This window comes from Nilaparvata lugens, chromosome 8 (genome assembly GCF_014356525.2).
Source record: "Nilaparvata lugens isolate BPH chromosome 8, ASM1435652v1, whole genome shotgun sequence".
Taxonomy (NCBI): domain Eukaryota; kingdom Metazoa; phylum Arthropoda; class Insecta; order Hemiptera; family Delphacidae; genus Nilaparvata; species Nilaparvata lugens.
The window spans coordinates 46,760,447-46,785,663 of record NC_052511.1 but is presented as its reverse complement, the minus strand read 5'-3'; the positions used below and the strand labels follow the sequence as shown (position 1 = coordinate 46,785,663).

Sequence of the window (25,217 nt, the reverse complement as noted above, 5' to 3'; positions counted from 1 at the left end):
GTGACACTAATTAATTGAAAAAGAAACACAGTGTTTAAACCATAGAGAAACAATAGCGTAAGTAGATATCCCATGGTATTAGGGAATTTATGTCGCAACTTCTACTGTTATCTCAAGCCGATTACTGTCGATTATTGTCAATTTTTACTGTTTTGTTGGGGTGATAGTGTATGAACGGCACAATTTGAGAGACTACCAGCATCACACAGCTGCATAGGAAAGAACTATGTGAACTATCGGCTTGGGATAACAGTAAAAGTTGCGACATAAACGCCCTATACCATGGGATATCTACTTATGCTATCGTTTCTCTATGGTTTAAACACAGCGAATGCCTGTTGTTATTACTTGCCTGTCAGTGACAAGACAGAGAATCGGCAACGATGTATCCTATCTTTCTAGTAATGAAACATGATAAAATAGATCACTTCATCCATCTCCACTGGACCACTTTAATGAGAGATCTACCATGTCATATAAGACAATATGATTGATGAAATTTATTGTATTATACTAGCTTCCTGAACCTGTTCGTCCGGGTCACAGCGAGGCACTTCTAATGCCAGCCTTTCGGCAGTCCACAGAAAGTGTTGGGGCGGTTTAGCTTGCAGAGTGAACTGTGAATCGGTCTTCTTGCCCTGAAAGCCCTCCAGAATGACAGACGAGTGATGTATCATTGTCGGTATGTACATTTCGCTGCCCTCCGTCAAATCTAGCCGGTCAAGGAGTCTGCGGTCCAGTTTCTGAAACAGGGAACACGGAATAAGGAAAAATAAATTGATCACACAATACTCTGTTGACCGAGGTCTAAGATTCAAGTCGACGGTTTGGCATTTCTCTTTATGTTTAAATGTTGCGCATTTACGGCGAAACGCGGTAATAGATTTTCATGAAATTTGACCATAGCCACCTGTAATACAAGGCCGCGGCCTACGATATTGCAACGTCGCAGTGTAGGCCTAGAATCTAATACATGATTGGTGGAAAAGATTTTTAAACATCTGGTGTGGCGCACTCACACAACTTTCCTTGCCGTTATGAAAATTGATCATCTGACGCTAGTGTACACGCGCATCTCAAGTCTACTTATAAAAATAAAGATCTGAGCCAGCTGGTGACAGGACAATAACGCTGGAGACATACGAGGTCTGCTATCTCTTCATAGTGAATAATTTAATAGATCAACAGTTGAGCTTATTTTCAATTTTAGGTGAAAATGTTACTGGATATAAATTGTAGAGATTTTCATGCTGAATCTTTTCCACTCGAAATTTCTTGTTCAAATTGTATCTGAAGCCTCATAATTGGGAATCTTAAATCAAACTTTGCATAGATGGGGCGGAGCTCCTGAAATTTTTACAGATATGCGACTTGTGGCAGTTGATAGAGCTTATCAATGACTCTTTTAGGTATAAATATAATCAAAATCGTTGGAGCCGTTTTCGAGAAAATCGCGAAAAACCAGGTTTTTGACAACATTTTCTCCATTTTACCCGCCATCTTGAATTGCATTTGATCGAAATTGTTCGTGTCAGATCCTTATAGTGTAAGGACCTTAAGTTCCAAATTTCAAGTCCAAATTTCAAGTCATTCCGTTGAATGGGAGATGAGATATCGTGTACACAGACGCACATACACTCATACACACACACACACACACACACACACACACACACACATACAGACCAATACCTAAAAACCACTATTTTGGACTCAGGGGACCTTGAAACGTATAGAAATTTATAAATTGGGGTACCTTAATTTTTTTCGGAAAGCAATACTTTCCTTACCTATGGTGATAGGGCAAGGAAAGTAAAAATACCAGCTGATCTTTTTCACCAATCACGTATTAGATTTTAGGCCTACTACACTGCAAGGTTGCAATATCGTAGGCCGCGGCCTTGTATTACAGGTGGCTATAAATTTGTCAGGTATGTTCCTTTTTAAATTGCGCGTCGACGTATACACAAGGTTTTTGGAAATTTTGCATTTCAAGGTTAATATAAAAGGAAAAAGGAGCCTTCTTCATACGCCAATAGTAGAGTAAAAATCTGACTATAGAATTATTCATCATAAAAATCATCATAAACATAACATTTGTTTGTTTGTTTGTTTGTTTTTAAAGCTTCCCAGAGACTCTAATCAGAGTATAGGAATTGTCAAAAATTTATAATACATACAGTATTACATAAAAAGAAGAAAAAAATCACACAAAGGAACCCTCTCTACACACAAACTCTTCTGTGGTATAGAATACTCCAAGCATCAAAAAACTTTTCAATTCGTTCTCAAAAACATTGACATCTTCACAATTTTTCAAGTGAGTAGGAAGCTTTCTAATAAATTTAAGGCCCATATTTGTAACATTCATCATAAACATCATAAATCAGCTGTCGAGTGGATTATAAATTGCATGCCATGACGCATGCAATGCAATATCTCAATGTAACTTGGTAAAAAATCGGTTGCTGTGTAAACTATTAATTGCATGCCTCATTGAATGCAATTTTTATGAACTATTGATTGCGTACAATAACGCATGCAATTAATAACTGAAATAACATAGTATTGTCTCTCGAACTTTCTCTGCTTTGAACTCGGGCTGTCCTGTTGCCAGTATGTCTTGAAGGAGATTAGCTTTTGATGTTAGTATTTTTGATACACCAACCCCAACAACCATTAGCCGTTTTCACACCGACATACAGACAGGATTTACTCTAATGGACAGAATAAGAGGAGGCTGCGGTTTATAACTGCGCGAGGTCTACTGTTCACAGAACTACTAGTTACTTGAATCAATAAGTCTTAATAATCATTACTTTTATTTGGTTCATGTGTCTACGGTCCAGTTTCTGAGACAGGGAACACGGAACTAAATGCTATTTCAATGATATCTTCATAAATTTATCAGGATGAGTGCCGGTTGCCCAAAAGCCGGTCAAGTTTTAATCGTGATTAATCCCACGAGAACCAATTAGAGAAGCCGTCTTATCAAAAATGCCTTCTCTGATTGGTTCTCGTGGAATTAATCACGGTTAAAATTGCACAAAAGCCTGTAAGTTTTAATCGTGATTAATTCCATGTGAACCACTCAGAGAAGCCGTCTTATCAAAAAGGCCTTCTCTGATTGGTTCTCGTGAAATTAATCACGGTTAAAGTTTAACCGGCTTTTTTGCAACTGACACTTAGAGTTATAATCATTGAGGGTTCGGCTACACAATAGAGAGCTATCGGCGATCGCATGGTTTTCTATATCTGTATCTTCGATCAAAATAGAGAGTAGGTTTTTGATTTTGTATTCAAATTTTTTAAATAAGTGCAATATTTCTAAAGTTTTTAATTTATTGTGATTCATTTAGAGTATAAAATCAACCTTCAAAATTCAAAATTTCAAATCATCATTTCTGGACCGAAAATCAAGTGACGAAGCAGTGTGTGACTATATAACCTTATCTTTTGGACAACATTAACATTTTATCAAAATTTTTGGAGAGAAATAGTAAAGGCTTAGCCTAGTTTTTCCTCCAATATGAAAAATATTGATAATATATATTATGATTATAGTATTTTATAAATAAATAAATAATAAATAAATAAATAAATAACCTCTCTCAGATAAGATATCAAAGACTTTCTTTCTAAAGCTGGGTGAAATTTATTCACTCGAAATTCATACAAAATATTCACAAAAGTATAAAACAACAAGTTACAAGTGAACAAGATACTAATCACAAAAAGTACAGTATAGAATTTATACTATAGAGAAAAGATATCATAAGAAGATATCCCATGGTAGGTACAGGGCGTTCATGTTTCAAATTTCAAGCAGAGTTTTTGTCAACTGAAACTGATTAATGTCGACTATTGTCTTCTATTACTGTTTTGGCTGAGTGAAAGTGTAAGAACGGCACAGTATTAGAGACTGACTACCAGCGTCACCAAAAACAACTACTAGGACTATCGGCTTGAGTTGACAGTGACATTTGCAACATGAACGCCCTGCCCTATACCATGGGATATCTTCTTATTCTATCTTTTCTCTATTAAGGTGCGTACAGATTTACGCGCCGCGAACATGAGCAATTCACTTTTAATCAGCTGATGCCAAGCTTTTTATACCGTTTCTGTAAAAATACAGATGTATTTAGCTGATTAAAAGTGAATTGCTCATGTTCGCGGCGCGTATATCTGTACGCACCTTAATATAAATTAAATTTAATTATAGTTTCAATACCTGTTTCCCAGTAGCAGCGGCCTGACTCCATTGATCAACCAATAGCATTTCGCCCATAACTTTCTTCACTCGCGCCCCAAATAAATGGTCACCCAAGGCGGGGGCCAGCAAATGGGTCGCCAAAAATAACCTGCAAATACAAATTATAACAAAACTTTAATCACATCGCTAAACAATACTTAAATTCCAAAATAATACTAAAATGTATTTATTTATTTCATTGGCAATTACAGATCATAATTATAATAAATATAATATGATTGGGAGAAGACAACAGGCATAGCCCAAAACTGTCTTCTCCCAAATTTTAACAAATAAAAGTTTCAAAAAGAATAACGTTAAGATTTCACTTTCACTTCAAAAAGTCCAATTTCCACTTCAAAACTAATGACAAAACTAAAAATTTTGAATTTTGATATTTAAAAACTGATTAAAAACAAAAATATTTCACTCTAAACTCTAAAAATTAGAAATTTTTGAGTAATTTTGCAAAATTTACAATTACATTGTATTTACAAAAATGTAGCAGATTATACAGCTAGGTACCATTCTACTATAGTGAGGTTCACGTTATAATGGCAGTGGAGAAAGATAGGAGAACAACGTTGCCGATCCTCACTGTCTAGTCAATGCCTTCTTAACGGTAGCTGATACAGGTCTATTGATGTAATATTAATTGTTCATTCTCGTTTAAAATAATCAATTATATTTTTTCAAGCAAGAAATTATATTTTTTAATAAATTTTCATGATTAAGATGAAATATTTTGTTGATTAATTATAAATTCTACATTGTTGAAAGACGATCTGGCAACAGATCAAAGCGAGAAAGGGATAGCACTATCTGCTTTGTTGTATGATAGACAAGGATAGCAATACCATTTCTAATCAAACACTGCCATTATAACGTGGATCACACTATAGAATAGAATAGAATGTTTAGAATAGAATAGAATGTTTATTTCGCCAAAATTACATAATATTTACAAAACATGAATGATTTGGCACAGCCAGCAAAGTTAAACTTGTGCGCTAGCTGTGAGTTCATAAAGCAAACAGTACGAAGTAGCCTATAGCAATGGAAAAAATATATACCTATGTAATAAATATTATAGTAATGCTTCTTATAAATAATACAATGATAAGAATTGAATAATTTCGTGTTAAAACCAATTATACAGGTGATAACCAAAAACAAGTCATACAGCCTACATTTAAATCTTCTAAATGCAAACTAATGAAGAAGAATACAATAAAAAATGAAATTTTCATTTGTGAGCACATCCCAGTGCTTAATCAATTTTCATAAATAATACAAAAGATAGAAAGACATTCAAAACTCAAAAGAATCATGAATAGATTTATTAACATTTAGGCATTGTAAAATATATATTCTGCTCAACCCATACATTTATTTCCTTGATAAGTGCTTTAGTAATTTTTGAATTAATTAGTTTTATCGGAATTTTGTTTGAAAATATATTGCAAAGATAGGTGAATTGGTGTCGACAAACTACTAGTTTTATTAAGTTGATATTGAAATTATTTAATGCTAATGAACGAGTTTGGTACGGTATATTTCTAATTTCTAGATTACTTCTATTCTTATTTAGTGCAAAACAATCCTAGTTACATACATCTGTCTTAGTGTGGGAACACTTAATTCTTCAAAAAGTTTCTTGCTTGGGTATCGTCTTGGTTTACCCAGTGCTTCCCTTATAAGATGCTTTTGTAGTGTGAAGACTTTATTAAAGTGACAATCATATGCACCACCCCAAGCTTCAATCGCATATTGAAACAGCGAGTGGGCATACGCAAAATAAATTGATCTTTTTACATCCAGGTCTTTCAATTGATTTACTTTGTAGAAACTATAAATAAGAAATTTAAGTTTAGAAGATAGGTAATTCATATGAGTATCCCATTTCAAATATCTATCCACCATCACTCCCAAATATTTTATAGAATTAACTTTTTCAATTTGTTGGCACAAACAGTTCAACCCATCATTCAAGCAGTGAGGATCAGAGTGCATTTTCAAATGCAATGAGTCCTAGAATAGGAATAGAATAGCAATAGAGGTGTAGAATTGTTCCATAAAGCTGGATTCCCACATATCAGTGACCGGAACAGTGAAAATATAATTCCCATTACATCTAGTGGGACCATTCTCACTCAGCCCGACCGAGCGAGTATGAATAATCCCAATAGAACATATGGGAATTATATCCCACGTTACCGGACAAGTTCACTGGCGCTCGTGAGTGAATCCATCTTTATGTATTAAATTGAATGAATAGTGGATGAATCCAGCAAAATTCATAGATGAGTCCGAGTGAATTGATTGATTGAGTACTTTATTTATGTAGATTACAATATATACTGGCTTATACACTTATATACAATAGCTTACAATACAGCAAAATTATAGATGAATTTACATAATATAGACTAAGGAAATAATTATTGAACTGTATATGATATGAAAAAGCAATTTCTAATATAATAACTATAGATAATAATCATATTGTTATGCTTACAATATATACTGGCTTATACACTTATATACAATAGCTTACAATACAGCAAAATTATAGATGAATTTACATAATATAGACTAAGAAAATAATTATTGAACTGTATATGATATGAAAAAGCATTTTCTAATATATAACTATAGATAATAATCATATTGTTATGCTTACAATATATACTGGCTTATACACTTATATACAATAGCTTACAATACAGCAAAATTATAGATGAATTTACATAATATAGACTAAGAAAATAATTATTGAACTGTATATGATATGAAAAAGCAATTTCTAATATAATAACTATAGATAATAATCATATTGTTATGCATCTACATAAATTGGCGGAGCTTTGGACATATCAATGTCCATTCTTCGGAAAGAATATTAAAAATATCCTCCCACTAACTCTCTACCATGAATTAGGAATGAATGAATGGATACCAACCTGACAAAATGCCACCGTTTTATGCCAGTTTCCAGTTGCACCAAACTGGCCAAAGCGTCTCCACTGTCCTCGTCTACCCCCATACTAAGTAAGTTACTGTGCACTGTTGTCGCTTTCACCAGGCTACGTTGCAATTCGTTCTTGCTGTACGTTTTAGTTAACGCAGGCTGTGAAAAGAAACAGAATCCATTAATAAACACGTATAATTTCTATGAAGAGATTCACTTTAAACTGTCAGAATTCCTTATAAAATGATATCATTGCGTCCCATTTAAACAATGCTGAAAGAGTTAACTGAGTCTTAGTGCTGGTTGCACAAAAGCCGATTAAATTCAACCGTAATTGTCTTCTCTTATTGGTTATCATGATACAGAGTGGGGCAGAGCCGATTGACGAGTTTGGAAGGGTTATAAGTAATGAACCGTTCAACTTGGAAAAAAAAACTCTTCAATGGGTTCAATCCAGTTTGAAATATAGTTTTTATAGTAAATTTTTCGTAAATTATATCAGTTAAATGGCGGCCATAAGCAGCAATATACAAATGTAGCGTATTTTTGAAGTTTTAGAACGCATTTTGGCACACTGCGATTGGTAAGGCCTGGATCTTTTCTGTGATTCGCTCCTTCAGTTCTTCCAAGGTGTGTGGGCGATCTTTAAAAACTTTATTTTTGAGGTACCACCATAGAAGAAGATTGCGTATGCTTGAATCAAGTGAGCGTGCCGGCCATCTCAAGTCCATCCTTAGTGAGATAAGCCGCCCTGAAAACATTTGTCTCAACACATTCATTGAAATGCGCCCTGTGTGGGCTGTAGCTTCATCCTGCTGAACCATTTTTCTCCCAAGTCATGTTCCTCAGCAAGGTCTTCCTAATTGGGGCGCAGAAACGCCCCAAGCATTGTCACATAACGCTGGGAGGTGACATTGACGATGGTGTTGCCATTCTCAAAGAACTATGGCCAGCACGCTCACCCGATGTAAGCATATGACTGTGATTTTTTTCTATGAGATTAACTCAAAAATAAAGTTTCTAAAGATCGCCCACACAACTTGGAGGAACTAAAGGAGCGAATCAGAGAAGAGCCTTACCAATCGCAAAAATACGCTACATCGGTGTATTGCTGCTTATGGCTGCCATTTAACTGTTATAATTTCCAAAAAAATTAACAATAAAAACTATATTTCAAACTAAATTGAATCCATTAAAAATGTTTTTCCAAGTTGAACGGTTCATTACTTATAACCCTTCCAAACTCGTCAAACGGCTCTGCCCCACCCTGTATTAGATCACATTTAAAATTTAACATGCTTCTGTGCAACCGGGCCTTAGTAAAGTGATTCGGCTCTAATATTCATCACAGAGTGTCGGTTGCACAAAAGCCTGTTAACTTTTATCCGTAATTTAATGTCTTCTCTGATTGGTTATCATGGCATTCAATCAAAATTAAAATTCTACAGACTTTTGTGCAACCGGACTGCTTGAACCAATAATACATTGCAATCAATTTTGGCAGGATTTTTCTTGTTAAAACTGCTTGTAACCAAAACAAAAAATATCCTTTTTCAAGGCAATAACCATTGGTACAGCTGAGAATGTGGCAGGTTTTGCCATGAAACCTGGGTACTGATCATGTAGAAGACTCTACAAACAGACTAGATTTTCTTTTGTTTCTTGCTTTCACATAGCTCATAACTGATGAGGTTGGCTGATACCAACGTTAGTAGACAGAAGGTTGATCACTCACAGGTGTAAGATTCGAAGTGGTGGGGAGAATGCCAGCGTGACGTCATGTGTAGTAAGAAAGTGATAGAGTAACCACACTGAGCATACAGTTTATTCACTGTATCTTCAAATACATCGTCGTTTAATTCCCTCAAGATTGACCTAGAACTTAAAAATTCGTCAAACTTATGAATTCGTCATACTTGCGAATTAATCACCGATTCTAATGATGTTGTTTAATATTTCAAATTCATTCAACTAGTATGAATAAAATTAAGTTGAAAGTTTTCAAGAATCAAAACACGTGACACGAAAAGTTAATAAGCTGGAAAAGCGTTAGTAGACAACGTTATACTATTATAATTTCAGATCAACCCATAAAAAATCTTGATAAACCAATGCATTGCAATAAAACAATAAACCGATCCCGATAAATCCAATGTATTTCATTCATATAAATGCACTGAACACATGCTGGTATCGAGCACATGTTCTACGAGAATCAAAATATCTCATCCCCGAAATTCACAAGCTGATGTATAGCCAAACTACAAAATATAAATACGACCTAGAAGATAAAGAAACCTTAAGGGTTTCAAAGTCAAAGGGAAGGTTGGGAGGGAGTTTTTTTGCTTTCATATTGCAAAATGCTTGTATTATTCAAATGTTTTGATAATTATTGTAAAGCAGAAACAGAAAGCTTGCATGTCAGAAAATTTTTGTGTTTGTAATTTGACTATAGGTCACCGAATGATTTTCAAGAATGCGATATTCTGCCTACTCTGTACTACAGCCTACGTCACGGCTGCAGTTCCCCCACTCCAATTGCATTTCAACTAAAATACTATAGATGAGTGACCAACCTTCTGTCTACTAACTTTGGGCTGATACCTCAGCTGATAATCAACTGCATTTCAATCGCCAAAAAAATGTATTTTCAACTAGCTGGCCCGGCGAACTCCGTACCGCCAAATAGTTTAATGCATCTCATCACAAACTTTAGCTGGATACACACCTGAGGAGGCGCGATGCCGCATTTTATTAATATAGTTTACTAAAAATCAATCAATTCTGGACACCGAAGACAGCACAATTATTCGAAACAAAGCAATGTCTTTAGAGCATGTAAGTCTTCAACCTGAGGCGGCACTGCTGGATGGTTACACACAGAACAGTCATTTTGTTTTTAGTCGGGGCGTTTAGAATAAAATACATGGGTGGTTATGGAGCAGCACACACTCTTGTCTACTATCTACCGACAGCTGTTGTATGAAACAATGATTATAACAGCTGATTTATATTTCTGTGTGTGGCCAGCTCACAAATCTTCTCCTATAAGGATTACATGTAAACTTTGAAGGATCGTAGGAAAGAGTCCTGAAGTCGGATTATAAATTTGATAGGCCATAAACCTGGTCCTGAACATAGCGAACACAATGAGAGAAAAATCATCAAATTCGATGCACACATGAAATAGTTATTTGTGCAACTAGTGCGCAAAGTGACAGTTTGCTGCACCGAAAGAAACGTTTACGCCCGAGCCGTAGGCGAGGGCGGAATGGTTTCTTGAGTGCAGCAGAGGAACTTTGCGCACGTATTTCACATTAAGTTTTTCCTACAGTTACCATTGAATATGAAAAGTGGGTAATTATGGGTAAAATTGCCTCAAATCCATCAAATAACTTAGTAGTGTTTGAATGGCGGGGGGCGGCTGTGTGGTGTGTCCTGTGGTGGCACTGTGCTGTTGCTGTCCTCGTTATAATATATAATAGTAATAATTAGCGCGTTGTGCTTGGTTGCACCTCTGCTCACTATAGCAGCCACAGCAGTCACTGTTACCAACTTCATTTTGATTTTGCTGCATTGTTGCTCCATATAACCTACTAAGTATTTTTCGTTGCCATGTTGCAAATCTGGAGTGCAGAAAAATTTTTCCCGCACTAGAGCGGAAAAGTGATTCTTTGCGTTCTGTAATCAGTGCAGCAATGGCCACTTTTCAACGTAACTGTAGGAAAAAGTTATTTAATGTCAAAATTTGAGGCTCGATTTTTCTATATATATAAAAGCGAAATGGCACTCACTCACTGACTGACTGACTGACTGACTCACTCACTCGCAGAACTAAAAATCTACCGGACCAAAAACGTTCAAATTTGGTAGGTATGTTCAGTTGGCCCTTTAGAGGCGCACTAAGAAATCTTTTGGCAATATTTCAACTCTAAGGGTGGTTTTTAAGGGTTTAAAGTTCGTCTTTTAGCATGTATATTCTTCTTATTCTCTTAATTATAATTGAAAAATGTCCATACCATTTATGTTAATATAGAACTATAATCTAGAGAGAGTACCTCTTCGAAACAGTTGTTAACTGGTAACTAAATTAATAATTTTGTCAGGTTGGCATTAAGTTGAGTTGACTTTGTTAGGTTGGCACCAAGTTGAAGATTGAAATGCATTTATCTCGGAAAAATTGATCGGGCACTGATACTTCAATCAGAGCTATTCCTGGAAATATTATATTACTAGCCGTCAGGCTAGCTTCGCTCGCCATATTCGTTTAACCAGACGTTTAGTCTGGACCCCCGACTGGATCGTCCTAACATATGATAAAAATGCTCAAATGAAAAATGCAGGCGAGCAAAGCGAGCCTGCTGATCTCATTCTTGGACGTTCCAGTCGGGGGACCAGGGGACGGAGCCCCCCGGTAAGACGGATATGGCGAGCGAAGCGAGCCTGACGGCTAGTTATACAGTATATAAAAGCGAAATGGCACTGACTGACTGACTGACTCACTCGCAGAACTAAAAATCTACCGGACCAAAAACGTTCAAATTTGGTAGGTATGTTCATTCGGCCCTTTAGAGGAGCACTAAGAACGGATTTGGAAAAATTTCCAAAGATACGCCCAAAATCTGCGTTTTTCCAGCGTTTTCTCAGCTTTATCGAGAACAAATGAACATAAATTGTTCAAATTTAGTACAGAAGCTAAGCTAGGGTGTAATAATGTTGTGTTAAAAGGAATTTGAAATAACGTCAAAGATACGCTCAAAATTAGCGTTTTATGCTTTTTCTCAGATTTATCTAGCCCCCTGGCTAGACGGATATGGCGAGCGAAGCGAGCCTGACGGCTAGTTATTTATATAGATTATCCACTCTCCCTATCATTCTGGTGATGTAATTATGGTTGGAATAAATAATAAATAAATAATAATTGATATTCTGCGACAATTCAACTATTTTCTGTAACCTAATTGAAACATTAGTTACCTTCTTCTGTTTCTTGTTTTCAGAAAACTCCAGTTTGACTCCGATTGTGAAGTTCTCCAATCGTTTTATGATTGGTTCGCCAGTGACTATTGCCAAATATGAGTCAACCGGCTCCCTTAGCGCTTTACTTCTTGCCAGACATTTTTTGATCTTCAATTCCAACTTTTCGTGTCGTGCTAGCAGAGATACGCCGCTGGTATATCTGAAAATAGACAAATTAACAAAATATAATAATAAATTAAGAGCATATATTAAGCGAGCAATTTCTGTCTTTATATATCTGGTTATTTTTATATCTGGTTGTTTATGTTCAACGGATCTCGAAAAAGGCTCTAACGATTCTCACGAAATTTGGAACATAGTAGGTTGATGATATAAAGATTCGATTGCACTAGGTCTCATCCTTGAGAAAACTCGCTGAACGACATTAAAAGGATAATATCATCCTTGGCTGAAACAGCTGTGGATAGTAAAAATCAAAATCAAATCAATGTGGATAGAGTATGTGAAAAATCAAAATATCGCATCCCCGAAATTCATAAGATAGACGTAAGAGCCAGCTGTAAAATATAAACACGATCATTTTAGAGAATTTTGTTCTGTTTATCAATAAATAAAAATAACGAGCGAAGCTCGGTGCCCCGATATTAATAAACTAAAAGCACAAGTTTATTACTATAAAGCACAAGTTTATTACTATAAAGCACAAGTTTATTACTATAAAGCACAAGTTTATTACTATAAAGCACAACATGAAAAAGAGACAAACTGTTCAAAAAAGTGAACTTATAAAAAGGTGTGATCACATAGAAAATTTCAAATAAACGACCTATATAACCTATATTGAGGTCCACGTTATAATGACAGTGTTTGATTAGAAATGGTATTGCTATCCTTCTCTATCATTCAACAAAGCGGATAACGCTATCTCTTTCTCGCTTTGCTCAATTGCCAGATCATCTTTTAACAATGTAGAATTAATAATTAACAAAATATTTAATAATTGAAAAATATAATTTCTTGTTTAATAAAATATAATTGATTATTTTAAACAAGAATGAACTGTTAATATTAGATCAATAAACCTGTATCAGCTACCGTCTATAGAAGGCATTGACTAGACAGAGGATCGGCAACGTTTTTCTTCTATCTTTCTCCACTGCCATTATAACGTGGACCTCACTATATTCCTTGAAGGATGGCCTTATTATGAATGGACATGGATTGAAAACTATAAGTCACAATTAAGAGAGTAATTACTGGAGGTACTTACTTTTCAGGGACACGTACAACCCTCAACGGTTGTCCTCCATTGATTTTATCCTCGATAAACGGCAGAGCGGCCTTCAAGTTGATGACATCGTCTCTGATGAAGCCACGATTTGTTTCCAGCACATCGTCCGGGTTGGCAACTTTCGGCACACGATGCTTGATAACCGGCTTAAACCCCTTGGATCTCTCTGCTATGTTCTGCCAGTTCAGACCATCCTTCGAGAAGCTGACACCGTAGGGTTTGTTCAGCACAATCAGTCCTGTAAAGTTTAGAAAAATATTAAAAAAAAAAAAAAAAAAATTTAGAAAAATATTAAAAAAAAAAATAAATTTAGAAAAATTAAGGTGGGCCGTCCACTAGAACCGTTTTCGTCCGAACTAGCATCGGCCGAAAACTACCGAACTCGTCCGAACGATCCCCCAACAAAGAAAGGAATAGATGCTCGTCCATTGCAACAGGTTTTTTACCGAATTATTCACTATGTCTTGCATTTGTTAAAGTGTTCTGACAATAAAATTAGTCTTGAATCTTGTTCATACGGCCGTGCTCGGCCGTCTCCGGCTGATCAATTTTTCGATCCGAATTGAATGGGATTTTATTTATTTATTTATTTATCAATCACATTGTGTAAAAATACTAGACATGAGGAAAGGCACGACAGGCTCATGCCCAAAACTGTCCCATTTCCAATTTATACTATACTGTCCAAATCAAAATGTTGGTTATGTCACTTTCACTTTTCAAAATACACTTTTCAAAGTACCTGATCTATCCGGCCAAACTAACTAGTCGAGCTGAGACAACAACAAAGTGTTCCTAACCTAGAATTGTTTTACAGGCTTGTTTTAGTTTTATGAAGTTGTTCTGTTTTTATAAAGTTGTAACTATGGACAATGAATAGTTGATAAGTTTGGTTCAAGATCATGTTACATTGTGGGATATGAGAGACAAAAGATATGATCGTCGTGATGTTCAAAGGAGTGCTGAACGAATATGATAAAACATATACATAGTTGTTATTAGTATACATACAAAATTGCTAATACTAAACTTAGTTCTAATTATGATACCCCACTATAATAATAATGTGTTCATATTATATATATGTTCATAGGTGATCATATTATTTTCTAAAACATGTATAAAAAATGTAATTAGTAATTTCAGTTATAAAGGTTTGTTAGTAATTAAAGGTAGAATAAAAAGAAGACAGTAGTTCATCCTATATCCTATTTACAATGAGCTACTCGGTCTGGTAAATGCCAGTATCATATAACCAATTCCGTTCTGCTCTTTTAAATCTATTTATATTTATTTCGTCCTTTGCGATCTGCGGGATTTTATTGTAAATTCTAGGACCTAAATATTGTACAGATCTCTGACCAAAAGCTGTGTTCATTCTGGGAACGAGAAGAAAAATCAGATTTCGAATTCTGGTGTTGTGGCTATAGAAAATTAAATCGGTAAAATTTGTATTCTTCTTAATATAAATTTCTAAAATTAATACATATAACTAACTGACGCTGAGAACTCTAATATTATTGTAATGAATAACTGATTTAGTAGATATTTGTTTATGGAATTTCAATTTTAATTTTAATTTGGAATCTCAATTTAATCATCGTTTATGAAAAATTTTGGTGGCTATGATAGTAGTTTTATTTATTATTTTATTTAATCATTCAAAATTACACAACTTACAGAAAAGTACCACAGGCTTATAAGCCCAAAACGGTTCCAATTCTAATTTATACAACAGTCCAAATGTAGCTAGGTTATGTGTCGCTTAACATTCATTAATTACACACTCAATTCACAATTCAAAACACACAAAAATAATTTTAAATTAAATCAATCACAGTTAATTCAATAATTGGCAACCAGCCAACTACTGAACTAGACTGACTTACCGGTAAACGGTTCCAATAGACGACCATATTCGGCCGAACGGATCGGTTTAATACGGTTCCAGTGGACGGTTACCCTAAAGGATTTTTCTACAAACGACTACCAGTGTGTCTCTAAGGGCCTTATACCTTCTTCATCCATTACCCATAATTGTGGGATCAATGACGTCATTGTCAAAAAAGCCATTGGCCAATCCACATGAGGCTTCTTTGCACTGGCGACGGACGAGTCAACAGCACAGGAAGCTGTCCGATTGGTTGATTATCAGCTGATTGGGTTGAAGTTTAGAAATCTGCTGATAATCAGTCAATCGGAAAGCTTCTTGCCTTGCCGATTTATCCGCGGCTAGAGCAAAAACGACTGAAAAACGCCTTATATGGCTTGGTTCTAAGTGTTCAAACGAGTTGAGGGGAATTTCTCCTTATTACACTCAATAGATAGGCACTTCAAACTGTCGGTCCCGGCTGATATTAAACAGTCGTGAGACCGAGCCATTGACGGCTTTAATTGTGACTCAGGCAAGGTGGAAATTCCGTCAGGGAATCAATACCAATAATAGCCAAACAATTAGGTCTATTTATTGTGCTCATTATACTAGAGTTACCAGCCGGGTCTAACTGGGCTATAATAATTATTTAGACTCATATTACATTAATCTGTATCTATATTAGAAAACTGCCAACCACCATATTTTAGCGGTCTACTTTGTGTATCACTCTGGTATATCAAACGGTTTTCTTTTATTTGTCTCTTTGACATGCCATCTCGATAGTTTGTGTAATTTTATGAACGTTTGTGTTTTTAATTTCTTTTGACGAAATCTATCCAGTGTAAAGACTGGTCATGGATGGAAAGAAAATTGAATTGGATCTAAAGCCCGGCCACCAATCCTGGTGTCTCACTAGTCTGGGCTCGCTTTAAACACTATTATTTGAGTTTCTATTTGGCGATCTACTGGACGCCAGATTCCAATACACAAGTAATATAAGTCTAGATATTATAATTTTGATTTGAACCTTTAAAGCCGTTTAAATTTGGGTCCAAACAAACTCCATGTGGTTCTAAAAAGTGCAATATAGCTTACTTATGACTCACTAAATTAATAGATAATGGGCATCTTACCTTCAGAATCGTAAACTATATTTTCGCACAGATAGTCAGCAAGCTCTCGGTTTGATTTCCAAGGTATGACACGGTCGTAAACATGATTATCTAAAGTATTTTCTGAATAATTTCTTGAGAGTGGTCTACTACTTTTCAAAGTTATAAAGTTACGTCGACACAGTTTACACAGAGAATTCATTTTGTAAAAAAAGAGTTTAACTATTGTACATTCTATAGAGACGATTTATGAAAATATAATTGATATTATTAGTAAAAAGACTCATACAACTCAGTTTTGAAAGTTTTGAAATTGGATTTTTCTAACCTATAAAACAAAATTTAATTTTCAGACACTAGCGCTCGCAGCGGCTTGCAGCTCAACTTTGTTCCGATTCTTGTTTCAGATTCAGTAATCAGATGATCATCAAACACAAACTCGGAACACAACACACAATACACAGGCAAAAGTAAAAATGGCGAACGAAGAGCATGAGGCAAATGGAGATTCTGATGAACCTCAACAAGACTTGAATGAAGAATCATTACAGAAAAAAGCTGTAAAACATGACAGTGGAGCTGCAGATTTGGAAAAAGTTACCGATTATGCCGAAGAAAAGGAGATATTTTCAGCGGATGAGTTCAAAGGGGTAAGCGATGCCTACACTGTTATAGGTTATGTATGGACTTTGTCATGTTTGATAATTTAAACAATTTTTATTGTATATCAAATGTTTATTATACTCAAGTCTTAAAAGACATAATTCTGTATTACGGCAGAAATTCATCATTGATGTAATATTCAATTGAGATCATTGATCCCAATTTCTGACATTGGAGAAGAACCATATCAAACTAAACAACCAGTAAAATATTAATTAATTGAATAAATTAGACGTATTGCTCAGGGTAAGGCCCCCCAGAGAGCAATCTACGATTAGTATTTATGAGAAAATATAGTACATAAATAATTCCAGGACGTTTTGTATTCGTCTAGGCCCTCAAAATCTTTATTATTAAATTAGGTGTTCATCAGGCTGAGAACGGATTCCAGGCTGGTGACCCAAGTGGAACACTAAAACTTGTTTCCCAGTATAATATATTACTACAATATACAATTATTATATACTTCAACTATAATATATAAAGCTCAGTTCATTAGGAACACCAGGTTTTAACTAGTTTAAATAATGCCCCGAGACTTGTTCGGATACATGGTGTCTCAGCTTGAAATAATTGAAAATAGTGGTGCGGCTAAGGTAGAATTATAGAGAAAAGATAGCATAAGATGATATCCCATGGTATAGGTCGTTTATGTTCCAAATTTCAAGCCTATTTTTGTTAGCTAAAGCCGATTACTCTCGACTAATGTCTATTTTACTGTTTTGTTGGGGTGAGAGTGTAAGAACGGCACAGTAAGAGAGACTACCAGCGTCACATAGCTTCACAAAAAGAACTACGTGGTCCATCAGCTAGAGATAATAGTGAAATTTGGATCATAAACGCACTAAAGCATTGGATATCTTCTTAGGGTAACCGTCCACTGGAACCGTATTCAACCGATCCGTTCGGCCGTTGGATCGGACGAATCTGCCGGCCGTTAATTCGGCCGAATATGGTCGTCCATTGGAACCGCTTACGTCAGTCTAGTTCAGTAGTAGGCTGGTTGCCAATTATTGAATTAACTACTATCATAGCCACCAACGTTTTTCATAAACAATGATTATATTGAGATTTTGAAAATTGAATAAACAATTATCCAATAAATTAGTTATTCATTACAATAATCTTACCTTCAGATCCTATTTGTTCAGCAATCTTTGTCCACAGATTCCTATGAACATCACGACGATGATATCTTTTGTCTCACATATCCCACAATGGAACATGCTCTTGAACCAAACTTATCAACTTTTCATTGTCTATAGTTACAACCAAAGACCTTAAAGAGATATAGACCCACAATGCCTATGCCTTACTTGAAATTGAAGGCCGCCATTGAGGTATTTTAGCACAAGCTATTATATCTATATATTTGTAATATTATAGATTACAAAGGCATTGGTATGTAATAATCTTATAGGTTGCCCCCTCAATGGCCGATTTCAATTCCAAGTACGACACTAGCGCTGCATGTGAGTCTATGCATCTTTAAGGTCTTCGGTTACAACTTTATAAAACAGTACAAATTCAAAAAACAAACAAGACTGTGAGATAACTTTAGGTTAGGAACACCTTGTTGTCTCAGCTCGACTAGTTAGTTCGGCCGGATGCCTGAAAATCCCATTCAATTCGGATCGAAAAATTGATCAGGCGGAGACGGCCATGCACGGTCGTATGAACCTGTTGCAATGGACGAGCATCTATTCCTTTCTTTGTTGGGGGATCGCTCGGACGAGTTCGGTAGTTTTCGGCCGATGCTAGTTCGGACGAAAACGGTTCCAGTGGACGGCCCACCTTATCATATCCTCTCTCTCTATGGTAGAGTGAAGCTAGATCTTCAATTCCCGCTTCTCCGTACCTTCTCATTTACGCCTTTTTTGCGTTTCAAAACTGGGGAGAATATCTGAGTCTGACGTGACGATCCAATCTGTCTTTGCTGCTCAAACTAAATGAATGCATTATATTATTATTAATAAAATTCTTATAAATAAAAGCATTTTGCAGTGAAATGACAACATTTATGAATAATGTGAGATTGTTCCAATTTGAACTGAGTTTGTGAGACTCAGATTTTAGTTTGTTTAACTTTGGTTTGACACATAGTACAGCAAATAAGGTAGCTATGTCGATTAAGGTAGATTACTAAAAGTGTAAATAAGGTAAATATTAATAAAAGCATCTACTAGCTACCTTATTTGCGGAAAGATTCAAATTTTGGTTTGTTTAACTTTGATTGAAACTTAGTACCGCAAATAAGGTAGCTAGTAGATGCTTTTATTAATTTACCAGCTACCTTATTTGCTGTACTATGTGTCAAACCAAAGTTAAACAAACTAAAATCTGAGTCTTACAAACTCAGTTCAAATTGATACAATCTCACATTATTCATAAATGTTGTCATTTCACTGCTAAATGCTTTTATTTCTAAGAATTTTATTCAAGTATATTATTTTTCTTGAAATAATAATATTCGTGTAACTTTTATTGGTGGGAAGTTCCTGACAGAAGTTCCATCTCGCTTTATTTTTTTTCTAATCTATGTATGTATTGCTTTTTTCCAGGCTATGACAATTATTGGAGACAGGAGAAACAAAGAAGTGGCAGAAAAGATGGCCAAGGAACGGGAACTTCTAAAAGTTTCAATAAAAAAGGAGGACGTCGATCTTATTGTAAGTGTTCTTTTTTATCTCTCTTCAATTTCCGACTTGATAGTTTAAATTCTTCAAATATATTTATGAAATATAATTCGTTATATTTCCATATTAAGATTTGGTGTAGAAATTGGAATGGACATAACCTATGTATAATATTTGGACAATTTGAAACTAAATTAGGAAATTGAATAAGTTTTGGCATAGAGAAACAATAGCGTAAGTAGATATCCCATGGTATAGGGCGTTTATGTCGTAACTTTTACTGTTATCTCAAGCCGATAGTCCACGCAGTTCTTTTCGGTGAAGCTGTGTGACGCTGGTAGTCTCTCATACAGTGCCGTTCATACACTCTCGTCCCCCCCAAAAAACAGTAAAAATCGACAGTAATCGGCTTGAGATAACAGTAAAAGTTGCAACATAAACGCCCTATACCATGGGATATCTACTTACGTACTGTTTCTCTATGGTTTTGGGCAATAGCCTGTTTTTTCTTTTCCGATCCTTGTATTGTTTAGGTTTTGCTAACCTAATAAACTAGTAGTTCTGTGAACAGTAGACCTCACACAGTATTCTCATCCACAAGTACCTGATTGAAACTATAGACCTTATGGAAATACAGCAATAGACTGCCTTCTCCACACATCTGTGTAATCACTTGTCAGCTGATTTATGATGAATAATTCTATAGTCTGATTTTTACTCTGATATTGGCGTATGAAGGAGGCTCCTTTTCCCTTTTTATATTATCCTTCGAAAAAACTTAAAATTTCGAAAAACCTTATATATACGTCGACGCGTAATTAAAAAAAGATCATACCTGTCAAATTTCATGTAAATCTATTACCGCGTTTCGCCGTAAATGCGCAACATATAAACATATAAACATTAAGAGAAATGCCAAACCGTCGACTTGAATCTTAGACCTCACTTCGCTCGGTCAATGAGCATTCCTCAGAGTTCATACACTAGAAATATCTACCAATGATTGTACAAGTCTTATGTGAATACAGCTTTGTTAGCCAACTTCTCTGAATATGATTCATGAGTTGTTAAATCGCTTCCCGGGTGGTTCGGAACCCACCCAAATCTGAGGTCCATTCATGTCTCATTATCACCCGCCTTATTACCCACGTACAAGCCTAGGGCTCATCTAGGCATCATCCTCAGCAAAAAAGTCGTATCATCGTCATTGATCTAAATATGATATCAAAAAATGAGGTTTAAATTAATGAGATTTACATCCCAATATCCAAAGTCGTGACCAGGCCCAGGTCTTCCTGGATAGATCGTGTCAAATAAGAACATGGTAAGTTACATAAACTTTAACGTTCCCACCTCCCAAGCTCCAACACAAAGGTAGAAAAGGATGCACTTATCAGCTTTGTCGGTTGATAGACAAGGATAGCGACACCAAGTTAATTAGATACTGATATTGTAACTTTGACCTCACTATGTTAACGAGTTTCATCATCTTATTTTACGTGGTTAGAATTAATTACTTTTGTAAGTGATTATTAATTTATGTAAGATAAGTGATTATTGACCGAACGAAGTGAGGTCTAAGATTCAAGTCTACGGTTTGGCATTTCTCTTAATGTTTAAATGTTTATTTGTTGCGCATTTAACGGCGAAACGCGGTAATAGATTCTCATGATCTTTGACAGGTATGTTCCTTTTTAAATTGCGCGTCGACGTATATATAAGGTTTTTGGAAATTTTGCATTTCAAGGATAATATATAAGGAAAAAGGAGCCTCCTTCATACGCCAATATTAGAGTAAAAATCAGACTATAGAATTATTCATCATAAATCAGCTGACAAGTGATTACACAGATGTGTGGAGAAGCCAGTCTATTGCTGTATTTCCATAAGGTCTATAGTTTCAATCAGGTACTTGTGGATGAGAATACTGCGTGAGGTCTACTGTTCACAGAACTGCTAGTGTAAATAGATGAATAACTGGATTCATTTTTATCATTTTCAGGTCAAAGAGATGGAAATTTCAAGGAGTTTAGCAGAGAGGACCCTGAGAGAACACTGTGGCAATATAGTGCAGGCTCTCGTGTCTTTGACTGAGTAGCCCCTCAACCAACTCTGTCTCAAGTCAGAAGCTTGTCAATTCACTGTACAATTTTACTAAAATTTGAAAAATTTTCTCGCAAATATCCAAAACTTTTTCAACTTTGATAACTCATCAACCTATAATGCCTCCCAATTCAATTAGCATGTTAATTCAGGCTGGGTTAGTCAAGACAAGACTAGTCACGTTTAGTCACAATACTTCACATAGTTGCCTATGAATACATGTCTAATTATAATGACTAGTCAGTGTGAGTTGCGACATAAGCAGCTATGTGAAGTATTGTGACTAAACGTGTCTGATCATGTCTTGACTAACTGGTGTGTGCCTAGCCTAACTGTTCATTCCAATTGAAATTAAGACACTAAATTTTCTAAAATTATTTTCATGAAGACAACAAACTGTTTGAATTTTTAGTTCCCTCAAGCAAGAAATAGACACTCATTATTATTGTAGAATGTAGTAACTACTTATAACATCAGACTGCAATGTCTATGTCAAGATTTATAAAATCTTGACTGAATTCACCTCGTCATGCAACCAAAGGATTAACTTAATACTAAATACACACAAAAAATTATACATAAATAAATCAGTTCCCCAGGAAGAGCATAAGAGAATTATCGAGAAAAAAAATCAAATTGACATAATATAAAAAACTTGAAACTCATGGGACAATTTTTTTTACTCTTTTTTGCGTAATATGTAGTCCAAGGAGATTTTTTACTTGAAATGGAGTAATTGAAATAAAATAAGAGTATGAATAAAGTGGATTTTTCACTTAAAATATAGTAATTGATATATATATGAGTATGAATAAAGTAAAGTAAATAACTGCATAATATGCAGCCCAAGGAAATTTTTCACTTGAAATGGAGTAATTGATATAAAATAAGAGTATGAATAAAATGGATTTTTCACTTAAAATGCAGTATGAGTATGAAAAAAGTGAATTAAATAACCGCTAATTCTTTTCCACATTGTTAATAGAAAAGGTTTGAAGATTTTCACTTCAGCAGAAATAGTTTCGAGAAACTTTCAACTCCGTTGGGAGCAATCTAAGATTTTATTTGAAATGAAATTACCAAGAATGTAAGAAATGATAATGATAATCGATTATTTAAACCTAAGTGCTTACTATAAAAAAGATTAACATGAAAGAATCTTGGATCCGAAGAATAATAACTATTAATAATAGCCAAATTTGAGGCTTGAACACAGCAGTAGAGTAACATAGAAACTGCATCAGTAAGTATATTAAATGATGTCTCCCTGACTGAAAGAAACAAAAACTGCAGTTCAATAGAAGATAATTCTTGTCGTTTTGGCTATTCTTAATCATCAATAAATTAGAAATTCAAGTATGTCATGTTTATTAGGACCAAGCCAACGGAGCGTTTTCTCAGGCGAGTCGGTAAGGCAGAAAGCTGTCAGATGGGCTGATTATCAACTGATTCCCGGGCGCCAACTCAATCAGCCAATCGGAGAGCTTTCTCTCTGCCGATTCGCCTGTAAAAACGCTTCGTGTGGTTTGACCCTCTCAGTTGTGTGGCCTGATGCTTGAGGTCAAGTACTATGGATAATAACTTAATATCTTTGTTTTATTTTTTTCTTGTAATATTATACTGTTGTTTATGAGAAACAATATAGGTATTCTATTCTATATAGTACAACAATATTGAGTGTCTGTGGACCGCTTTAAGATTGGCTTCAATTGTCTCTAAATATAATTTATAATTCAATAATTGAGAATATATTTGTTCAGTTTATTTAGTTGTTAACTGAAATTCCAAATAAATATACATAATCTTCCAACTTGTGTTTTCTTTATGTAGGTACTAGTTACAGTTTATTATTGTTATAAGGTCCACGTTATAATGGCAGTGTTTGATTAGCAATGGTATTGCTATCCTTGTCTATCCTTCAACAAAGCTGATAGCGCCATCTCTTCTTCGCTTTGCTCTGTTGCTAGATCGTCTTTCAACAATGTACAATTGATAATTAATTAACAAAATATTTCATTATGAAATAATTGAAAAGTAGAATTTCTTGCTATATATAATTATAAGCAATTATATATAATATAATTATATAATAATTAATATATATATAATATAATTATATATTATATTTGCAATTATATATAATATAATTAATATAATTATATAATAATTATATAATTATATTAATATAATTAATATAATTATATATAATTATTTTAAACAAGAATGAACAGTTGATATTACATCAATAAAACTGTATCAGCTACCGTCTATAGAAGACATTGATAAGACAGAGGATCGGAAACGTTGTTCTCCTATCTTTCTTCACTGCCATCATAACGTGGACCTCACTATAGTACTATAATACTGTCCTCTAATTGGCTAAGAGTTAGCCAATCAGAGGACATTTCTGAGAGAGGACAATCGTTGAGTAAGAAAACGACCATTAGCTAACTCTTAGGCCCAGCGCACAGGTTTTGACTCAAATCAAATTTATTTCCTCAAAAAATTACACACCAGTTAATTAATACATTATTAGTCTCAACTCACACTTACGCGACTCAGGTCGAGAAGAAACTCGACTCTAGTCGAGAGCATGAATGTGTTTCCAAATGGTGACACTCAGACAAGTCGATTCTAGTCTCCGCGACGTCACCATTTGAAAACACATGCTCTCGCCTAGAGTCGAGTCTCTTCTCGACCTGAGTCGCGTAAGTGTGAGTTGAGCCTAACTGTTTTGCAACTACAGTTGACCCCCAGGAACGGACTATGGAATACAAGTGGGCCAGAACACATCAAGCGTTTTTTTTGAGCAATAACCTAATCAGCAAATCGGAGAGCTTCCCGCTCTGCCGAGTCTGATAACGCCTGAAAATACGCTTCATATGGACTGGCCCTTATTGATTAACGTCGAGCGCTCAGCTCTAGGGACAAACTAATTCCGCTGGATCACTCCAGGTGTACTATTCACTTGCCGCCCGAGCATAGCAGGCGTAAAACCGTGCTTTGAAGGTACACAAAGCAGCGGCTATTATTGTGTCTATAAAAGAAGTTTAAGCATCAACTTTATTAATCAAGAACAGCGCTACAAGTTGCTATGAATTTGAAGTCTATAGAACAAACATTGAATGTGAAAAAGGAGTTTGAAATGCATAAAAATTTAATTTTTTCAGCTTTTCAAAAACAAAGTTGACGTAATTTTTGCTATATTGAAGAGGAGACTTGCATATTTTTCTCAAATTTTTCTGACCAGTAGTTTTTGTAGGGTATGTGTACCATCTGCCTCAAAAAAGTGACTTTTGAAGCCCTATTGTTAGCTAACAGAAGCTGATA

General features: G+C 35.1%; 2 protein-coding genes across 2 annotated transcripts; one reads left to right on the top strand and one right to left on the bottom strand.

Moving 5' to 3' along the window:
* Nucleotides 1–281: 281 nt before the first annotated feature.
* Nucleotides 282–16,838, bottom strand: LOC111044284 (mitochondrial mRNA pseudouridine synthase RPUSD3). Its single transcript, XM_039434943.1, has 6 exons — nucleotides 16,507–16,838; nucleotides 13,477–13,735; nucleotides 12,204–12,405; nucleotides 7,219–7,385; nucleotides 4,235–4,364; nucleotides 282–743 (listed from the first exon to the last, which is right to left on the bottom strand). The coding sequence occupies exons 1-6, from the start codon at nucleotides 16,685–16,687 to the stop codon at nucleotides 501–503; spliced, it is 1,182 nt and encodes a 393-aa protein (XP_039290877.1). The 5' UTR covers nucleotides 16,688–16,838; the 3' UTR covers nucleotides 282–500.
* Nucleotides 16,839–16,897: 59 nt separating this feature from the next.
* LOC111044282 (huntingtin-interacting protein K) lies at nucleotides 16,898–22,509 on the top strand. Its single transcript, XM_022329377.2, has 3 exons — nucleotides 16,898–17,135; nucleotides 19,710–19,817; nucleotides 21,787–22,509. The coding sequence occupies exons 1-3, from the start codon at nucleotides 16,962–16,964 to the stop codon at nucleotides 21,880–21,882; spliced, it is 378 nt and encodes a 125-aa protein (XP_022185069.1). The 5' UTR covers nucleotides 16,898–16,961; the 3' UTR covers nucleotides 21,883–22,509.
* Nucleotides 22,510–25,217: the final 2,708 nt, after the last annotated feature.